We start from the raw sequence: 9452 nt of genomic DNA, 5'->3' as shown, positions 1-9452 counted from the left end.
CTCTGAAATGAACGACGAAAGGATTAATGGCAGGTGACCGGGTTTTATTCCACAGACTGAATGAGATACAGACGTTTCACAATCACATCATTTCCATGCATTCAGACAAAACACCCTTCCGTGTGAAACTCACGTGAGGTGACGCGCACTTTACTGCGGCATTCCATCGAAAGAGGAACGACACACGGCCTCTGTGACACGAATAAATAATCATCGTGATAAAAAAAATAAACAAAACGTAAACATAATAAATAAAATACAAAATAGCATACAACATCCAACTAATCAAATACAGAGGGCAGAAAAATAAACATTATTTTTAAAGACCAGAGATAACGGTTTAGCTTTGTAAATGGACTAAAAATATTTTATATATATATATATATATATATATATATATATATATATATATATATATATATATATATATATATAGATAGATAGGAGCAGCAAGATAGTAGCTTAAGTTAAGATTTAATGCTAATTAAAGAAGTAGTGCTTAAAGAAAAAAAAAAAAAATTGTAGGCAATTTTTTAAATTTCACAAATATAATCGATCAGCCGAAATACGTTCTTTTCTTTAGTTACGCACCAGAGCTTCGTAAAAGTAGATTAGACCGAGCACGTGTTGTCCGATCAAAAATTGTGTCGTACAAAAAAAAACATCCCCCGCAACGCTAATGTTTTTGTTTGTTTGATTGTTTAAAGTGTTACAATTTTTTGTTTGGTTTAATCGCCGAGATATTGATGGATGATACCGTTTAGAAGTTAGTCTCTCATCTAACATCAGGAACGCTGGAACACGACGTCCCACCCGGTACGAAAAACGTCAGTCCAGATCTAAGATTCTAATACTCGTTACGGTTTCGTAGCGGTCGTCGCGCGCGAGTTCTCCGGTACTGCAGATGGCGCTGCGTTTCCCACGGATAAGGAGAAAACTGCTGTTACTATGGCGACACAGAGCATGAAGAAGAGGAAGAACTGCTTCTAAATGAATCAGTGCTTGAGGATAACAAGTTTAGCGTCCTACGTGACGCTTAGAACAAATCGGTTTGGACACGCCTCATTTGTAGCGACCAATCACAGGTGGAAGCCGGCGTGAAGAACTACATTCGGTGTTAAATATTCCTACATGATCCAGAAATCATTTCCCTTTCCTTTCATTTTGACCACACTCGAATCACGTTACACTCGCACACAGCTTTATATTTTCGTTTTGTAATAATAATAATAATAAGAAAAAGAATTATTCCAGCACTCTAGTGGTGGCACCAGGACTACACGTTTGGCTAATAATCTATTTATACACTCACAATATAGTTGTTATTTTTTCCACACTCACTTCACTGTGACAATATTCACAACATATATACACACACACACACACACGCACGCACGCACGCATGCACGCACGCACATCACGGCTTGGCCACATTTAGTTTTATCATGTACAGAGAGCAGAAGCAGAGGACTAAAGTACATGGCTACAGTGAGAGGAGTGTTTAATAACGACGCAGCTGAAGGCTGATCATACCCAGGGCGGTATATTTAAGGGGCGGAGATACACAGGTGGAGAGAGATAGAGAGAGAGAGACGGCAGAACGGTACGCTCAGTGGCTCAGTGTTTGGACTCTCGGGGGTAAAACTCAGCCAGCGTGCTCTGCGGGATCCTCTTCAGCATCTCCTTGGGGAAAATTCGCATCAGCTGCCAGCCGATGTCCAGGGTTTCGTAGATGGTGCGGTTCTCGTAAGCGCCTGCAAAAGGACGACGCGGAAGACACATTTCAATTTTTTTTTTAAAATAAAGATTAAAAAGATGTAAAGCGTTAACTCCCGTTAGTGACCTCACAGAACGCCGACAGGAAGCGTCTGAACGGTTAAACGTTATCATTCGATTTGTGCCGATTGATCGCCTCACACGAACAAAAACGGCAACAGTGTTCAAAAAGTTCAGCAGATGTATGTTTTTTTTTTTTAGATTTTGTTTGAACCTTTTGATAATCGTGTCACTAACATATGTCCAGGACTCACCTTGAGCGATGAAATTCCTCTCAAACTTCTGCAGAAACTCCAGGTACAGCAGATCGTCAGCCGTCAGAGCTTCTTCTCCCACTACGGCCTTCATGGCTTGGACGTCTTTCCCGATGGCATAACACGCGTACTGACAACAGAGGACCCGCTTTACACGCTCGCACTGCTCTCAATCACAACCTCAATAAACAAATCTGCTGCAATATTTACAATATAGACATAGATATGCGCATATTAACATTAATATGCCACTGGTCACGTGATCAGCTCTGAATCTCACCAGCTGGTTGGAGACGTCCGAGTGGTCCTTGCGCGTCATTCCCTCTCCGATGGCCGACTTCATGAGTCGAGACAGAGACGGCAGCACGTTGATCGGCGGATAAATCTGTGCACGACAAATCACACACGCTTTTTCGATACGTTTACACGAAGCGTCCGCTACAGGAGTCCCTGCGAATGAGTGGTTACTATAGAAACCATTCATGTGCGCATGAATAGTGAGTCTGAAATCACTGCTACCGTGCTGATTTCGCAACCTGTGATACAAACACTTCAGATCTTGTTTACACCAACATTCACGGTGCCAACAAGGCCGCACCCCACCACATCTCCGTTATGCCAGTCCCAGCGTACGGACCACTTCTGAAACGTGCCGAACCTGGTCTGAGGGAGCCATCTCGGCACTTCAGGACTGCTTTGAGCACACGGACTGGGATATGTTCAGAGAGGCTGCTACAGCCCACAACACCACAGGCTTGGAGGAACATACAGCGTCGGTGACTGGCTACATCAGCAAATGTAGGCAGAAAGAATCCACACCTCATTCAACAACCGCTGCATCCGCAAAGCAATCGGTATTACGGACAACGCCTCCAACCCTCACTGTTATACGCGTGCTGCTACATGACAAAACAGTCCATGTTCTGTGTATCTACTGTCCTGTGTATTGGTTGTTTTGCACTCGTCTCACACCGTCATGTATTTGCACTTCATGTAGTCTTGCGTACTGTTCTGTGTCGCACCATGGTCCTAAAGAAACGGCATTTCGTTCCAATGTATACAAGCTATATAGAGGAATGACGATAAAAACCCACTTGCCTTTCTGTCAGAGCTGCGGTTATATTCTCCTGACTCACCTGTCTGTTGTGAAGCTGTCGGTCCACGTAGATCTGACCCTCCGTGATGTAGCCGGTCAAATCAGGAATAGGATGTGTGATGTCTGCGGTGAATTAAGAGAACACGTCACTTCACAGTGTATAGTGATGCAGTTCTGTAGGCAAGTAGTGTCTGATAGCAGAAACAGAAATGCGCCTCTCTGTCTCTCTCTCACCGTCATTAGGCATGGTGAGGATGGGGATCTGAGTGATGGAGCCGTTACGTCCCTCCACTCGCCCCGCCCGCTCGTAGATTGTCGCCAGATCGGTGTACATGTAACCAGGGAAACCACGGCGTCCGGGTACTTCCTCTCTCGCTGCAGACACCTTGGAGAGAACGTTACATTTCAGACATCGTGAAAATATAAAACACAGATCTCATACTGGTTTAGTTTGGGAGTCATACTCAGTGGTAGGGATAACTGTGGAGTCATACTCAGGGTCGGGGTCGGTCTTGGAGTCATACTCAGTGGTAGGGATAACTGTGGAGTCATACTCAGGGTCGGGGTCGGTCTTGGAGTCATACTCAGGGTCGGGGTTGGTTTTGGAGTCATACTCAGTGGTAGGGATAACTGTGGAGTCATACTCAGGGTCGGGGTCGGTCTTGGAGTCATACTCAGGGTCGGTCTTGGAGTCATACTCAGGGTCGGGGTCGGTCTTGGAGTCATACTCAGGGTCGGTCTTGGAGTCATACTCTGGGTCGGGGTTAGTTTTGGGATTATAATCTCTGCTGAGGTGAATTTAAGGGGTTTGAGCAGCGTCGTGGGGTTAAGTTTTTTGGGGTTACACACTTTGGCTGAGGGTTAGATTTGAGATTCAGTAGTGTTGTTTTAAACTCGACCTCTCTCAGGGCTTCAGCGTAGGAGCTCATGTCAGTCAGGATAACCAGGACGTGCTTCTCACACTGATAGGCCAGGAACTCAGCGGAGGTCAGCGCCAGGCGAGGAGTGATGATGCGTTCAATCCTAAACATGGGAATTAATCCATCATCGCGCTAAAACTGTTAAATATACAGCTAGTTCGGAAGCTAAAAATTGTGCACCACTTCTATAAAATGGTACGCAAGTGCTTACGTCGGATCATTGGCCAGATTCAGGAACAGACACACGTTGTCCATGGAGCCGTTCTCCTCGAAGTCAGACTTGAAAAATCTTGCCGTCTCCATGTTCACCTAAAGGCAGAAGGATTTTCTCCAATCACACTGTGAGCTGCTGACATAAAACCTACTACATCTGACTGAACTCATCCAGTAATAATGGAATAATGAACTGGGCACTGAACTTGGACCTGGTAGCCATTAGAAAGTTCTCCTCACCCCCATGGCTGCAAACACAATAGCAAAGTTCTCCTCGCTGTAGTCCATCACGTCTTTGGACTTCTTGACCAGGCCGGCCTGCCGACAGATCTGTGCTGCGATCTGAAATCACACACAAAGCCAAAAAAACGATGTCAAGACATCAAGGAATCATGTGTGCTATGTGCTAACATAAAAGGCTAGTTTTCTGATCTGTATTACATCAAAGCCAATTAGGAATTAAACAAATATGTTAATAACCGTCATGACCACAAATATAGCAGCAAGCAGCAATTATAGGGGTCCAAGAATTTGCCATGAGACTTTTAGGCCCTAAAATAGGATCACTAGTACGAAACGTTGTTGGAAGCCACGTTTGTTGATTGCTTCATTTGATTTTTAGGGACATAAACCCAGTAGACATAGAAGAAAATGTTCTCCAAAAGGTGATTTTAATCTGACGGTGAACAAGACCTCGTTATGTGGGAGACCGGCTGCAGAGAAAATGGGGATTTTCTGCCCCCTGGCGATGCTGTTCATGCCGTCGATGGCGGAGATGCCGGTCTGGATCATCTCCTCGGGGTAGATACGGCACTGTGGGTTGATGGGCTGGCCTGGAAAAGCAGGTGGAGGAGGCAAATACTTATCCAAGCGTCTTTTCAGAGCTTCCAGAGCGCACAAAGTAACAAAAGCTTTCCTCAAACAATGAACGCTGTTTATTTCAGTCAGTCAGGTTTGTGCGAGTCAGTTCTACTGAACGGCGGAACATTAAAACAAACACTCATTCACCTTGATCACAAAACGATACAGAATTATTGTGTTAAATAATTTCTCTGCTTTTTAAAGGTTTAAAGGAGCCATGTGTAATATTTACAGCCCTCTGATTCCTGTGAGACCAATTGCAACTGCAATAAAAGCACCGGACAAATGCCTTGCGAGTGGCTTTTTAAGAAAACGGGGAAGAGCTGAACAACTCTCCATCAAGCTAATTTCTGGGCCAGAAAAATGTAAACCGAAGCTTGAAATTAAAAAGACTAGCCAAAACTATTACATTCCAATATCGTGAATCACAAATCTTCAAGTGTATCTTTGGAATTATGTGTTTTTATGTGTCTGGAAACACCATATAAAAATACAAACGGCCCCTTTAAAGTCAGCTCAAATGAGTTTTTAATTAAGGGTGACATCTTTTCTATAATAAATAATAAACTGCTTGATATGGTGGTTCAGTCCCACAAAAAATGTAATAAAAAAACAGATACATAAAGTAAATAAAATAAAACCAATAACTAGGTAGATGGATAAATTAAAAAAGCCTACATTTTTCCTCTTAAAATCCGGATAATAAATAAATTCCTTTTCATGTTCGCATACTGATCCAGGAAAAACATCATTCCCGTCATTTTTTAAAACTCGTAACGGCTTTGCTAACGTGAGATTCTCAGCTCCTGTTGTTTCCTAAATTAATGCCGCACAACACAAATAATTAAAATAATAAAAATCACAGATGTTTTACCCATGATGTCCAAGTAATCCTCGGCCAAGACGGCCGGACCTCGGTCGATCGGCTTTCCCGACCCGTTAAACACACGGCCTGGAAATACAAACGGTATTAATAAAAGAATATATTATTTAAAAATGTGTATGTATCGGGTTGAAAATGAGCGCCTCTTTTTTCTGTTCTCACCCAGCATATCCTCGGACACGGGCGTGCGTAAAATGTCCCCTGTAAATTCACAGCTTGTCTTCTTGGCGTCGATGCCTGACGTTCCTTCGAACACCTGAAACCAAGAGAGATCAGGGATGAGTCATGGCACTATGACGTGTGTCAGGTTATTAATAAATGAACTGAAGAATAAGTGAAAAACAACAACAACAACAACAACAACAACAACAACAACAACAATACAGCTCACCTGGACGACAGCTTTGGAGCCGCTGACCTCCAGGACCTGGCCGCTGCGCTTCGTGCCATCAGGGAGGGTCAAGTGGACGATCTCGGCATACCTGGGAAACTGCATTAGGGGCAGCTTTAACGTGTGTATGCTGCACTTTTTTATTATTTATTATTAACATGTGTGTGACAGAGTAAATATCTGGACCTTTCAGAGGAAACAAATATTCAAAAGTTCATTATTATTATTATTATTATTATTATTATTATTATTATACTACTGTACCTTTACTTGGTCCAAGATCACCAGAGGGCCATTGACACCTGATACAGTTTTATATGCTGTGGACAAAACAAACAAGGGGTAAGATTTATATCATTTAACCTTTGGATCTTTTGTTAATAAAATTCACAAAAATTCTCTGCTCTCATGGATATTTTTGTTAAATATAGGTATGCAATAATTATTGTCACACCTATGAATTCATATGAGAAAAAAGGGAACAGGAAATTGTTCAACCATGACTTCCTTTTTCACAAGTGTATAAATAAATACTCTCATCCAAAAACAAACTCGAGCGTCTTCAGTTTGCCAGACACTACTGGAACTTCAAATGGGATCGGGTTCTACGGTCAGATGAAACCAAAATAGAGCTTTTTGGGAATAAACACCAGGGGTGGTTTTGAAGCACACAGAGAGGTAGCCGTATGAAAAGTTCCTCATGCCCACGGTTAAATATGGTGGAGGATCTTTAATGTTTTGGGGCTGTTTTTCTGCCAGAGGACCTGGACATTGTGTTAGGATACATGGCATCATGGACTCGATCAAATATCAACAGATATTAAATGAAAACCTGACCGCCTCTGCCAGAAAGCTTCAAATGGGCCGTGGTCGGATCTTCCAGCAGGACAATGATCTAAAACATCATCATCAACATCAACACAAATAGTTTACTGACCACAAAATCAAGGTCCTGCCATGACCATCCCAGTCCCCTGACCCGAACCCCATAGAAAACCTGTGGGGTGAACTGAAGAGGAGAGTCCACCAGCGTGGACCTCAAAATCTGAAGGATCTGGAGAGGTTCTGTATGGAGGAAAGGACTCAGATCCCTCGCCATGTATTCTCCAACCTCATCAGGCGTTATAGGAGAAGACTCAGAGCTGTTATCTTGGAAAGGGAGCTAGCACAAAGTACTGACTAAAAGGGTGCCAATAATTGTTGCACACCTATATTTAACAATAATTTTTTTTTTTTTTTTTGGATAAACCTGTGTCGTGTTTGCAATTGTTTGATATCCATGAGAGCAGAGAATTTTTGTGACTTCTTTTAACAAAAGATCAAAAGGTTAAACAATGAAGACAATTTTTCACAGCCTTCACAGCTCATATTTACCAAGGGTGCCAAAATTAATGGAGGGCAGTGTAGATGTGTGTAAACGATCGTACAGCATTATAACAACATTCAGGCCTACAATGAGCTGTGCATGATACAGTTATTTATTTGAAGGACAAACTGCAAACCCAATAATATGATAAAGAAAAATGACAATATATAATATTATACAAATAATAATAATAATAAAAACATTACCGTATTATTTAGTAAATAGAGCATAAAATCAAAGAATCAGCTATTGCACAAGTTAAAGGATTAAATAAAAAAATGTTAAATAAAATAGAAACACCTTTCTTTGCTTTGATACTAAAAGGTTTATTGTTTTATCATATTTATATATATATTTTTTATATGAGCATCACATTAGCTGCTTGTCACAATAATTCAAAACAAAATGCACAGACACGGCTGGCTAACCAAACAAATGCTAATTCATACGGGTAAATTTATATATAAAAACAATCATGTAGCTATGTTCATATGCGTTTAAATTATTAAAAGAAAAATAATTAGAAATATATCTCGCGTATTTCTTGTTATATAAACCTGTCATTCATTCCCTGCATCATCTACCTGAATACAATTAATGGCTACGTCCCAAATAGCACAGATTTAAAAAACTAAGCGCACTCTGTAGGGTGTAAAAGACATTACGTTACACTGTACGTAGTGCACTACGTGGAACATTTTTGAGATACGGCCTATGCTTGCTGCATCTGGCTAGCTGAAAACCCTAAACAGCGTATTAATTAAAATGGCTGCTCACTCAGTCTCGGTTGAGAGATGTAGTCGCGACTGACTGCGAGGACGTGCTCCCGGGTAGCGGCGGTTTTGTGTCCGCTGACAGCCGAGGTAATCTCGTTTACGGCTCCGCTCACCATTCCGCGAAGAGCCTTCATGATTAGCGTTCTTAGCTTAGCCTAGCTTCTGCGCTGACAGAAAGATAGCGGGTCGTGACAGCACGTCTGCGCATGCGCGTTGTATAGCTGCGTTAACCCGTTCTACTCAACCCCCCCGCCCTCAAAATGAAATGACGCGTTGTGCGCATGCGCTGCCTGGTGGCCACACAAACAACATGAATTCATACAAAAAATAATGGAAAGAATATTAACTTTATTTACGTTAAAAAAAACAAAAACAACACGTTTAATATGATATTTATCATGCTTGTAGCGGCCTTTTCAAATTCAACTTGTGTAGAAATTTATATTTTTTCCCCCAATATAACCAGCTTTAATTTAATCTTAATATTTTGAGTAATTGTAATTAAAAACTGATTTATGTCAAAATATTGATATGCAGTTATACAGAAATTTCGAAACTTTTATTCTTAAAATCTTTTTTTCTCTTTACAAATTTCCAGTGTTGCATTTAATTTAAATCTCAGAACCTTAAATTGTGACTGTTTTTAGACTTAATTGCTCATAATTCTGATTTATCCCAAAAGTCTGCATATGATTCAACATATGTTTTGTAATATCAATATTTTTAAATCTCAAAATAATGTCCTAATTATAGCTTTTTACACATTTTCTATTGTAGAATGATAATTCTTTAAATGTTGATTTATTGCCGCAAAATAAGGCAAGTAATTATCTAAATGTTGATTTATCTTGTTACTTTTAAAAAAAATAATAAAATTTATTTTGAATTTTGACTCATTATGTCAAAAATGTTTGAT

General features: G+C 40.9%; 1 protein-coding gene across 1 annotated transcript; it reads right to left on the bottom strand.

Moving 5' to 3' along the window:
• Nucleotides 1-426: 426 nt before the first annotated feature.
• Nucleotides 427-8985, bottom strand: LOC128620597 (V-type proton ATPase subunit B, brain isoform). Its single transcript, XM_053645786.1, has 14 exons — nucleotides 8538-8985; nucleotides 6659-6714; nucleotides 6395-6493; nucleotides 6166-6259; nucleotides 5995-6072; nucleotides 4953-5092; nucleotides 4500-4601; nucleotides 4258-4355; nucleotides 4026-4149; nucleotides 3361-3511; nucleotides 3167-3249; nucleotides 2311-2415; nucleotides 2031-2160; nucleotides 427-1754 (listed from the first exon to the last, which is right to left on the bottom strand). The coding sequence occupies exons 1-14, from the start codon at nucleotides 8668-8670 to the stop codon at nucleotides 1618-1620; spliced, it is 1530 nt and encodes a 509-aa protein (XP_053501761.1). The 5' UTR covers nucleotides 8671-8985; the 3' UTR covers nucleotides 427-1617.
• Nucleotides 8986-9452: the final 467 nt, after the last annotated feature.

The sequence above is a fragment of the Ictalurus furcatus genome, chromosome 16, assembly GCF_023375685.1.
Source record: "Ictalurus furcatus strain D&B chromosome 16, Billie_1.0, whole genome shotgun sequence".
Taxonomy (NCBI): Eukaryota; Metazoa; Chordata; class Actinopteri; order Siluriformes; family Ictaluridae; genus Ictalurus; species Ictalurus furcatus.
This window is presented reverse-complemented; position numbering and strand designations above follow the sequence as displayed.

Excerpts from the sequence above, each read along its gene's own strand:
- LOC128620597 (XM_053645786.1), bottom strand. The coding sequence starts at position 8,670 with ATGAAGGCTCTTCGCGGAATGGTGAGCGGAGCCGTAAACGAGATTACC. Across the intron at positions 6,494-6,658 it reads TGATCTTGGACCAAGTAAAG|TTTCCCAGGTATGCCGAGAT; the intron begins GTACAGTAGTAT and ends CCCCTAATGCAG. Across the intron at positions 5,093-5,994 it reads GGATTACTTGGACATCATGG|GCCAGCCCATCAACCCACAG; the intron begins GTAAAACATCTG and ends CTGCTTTTCCAG.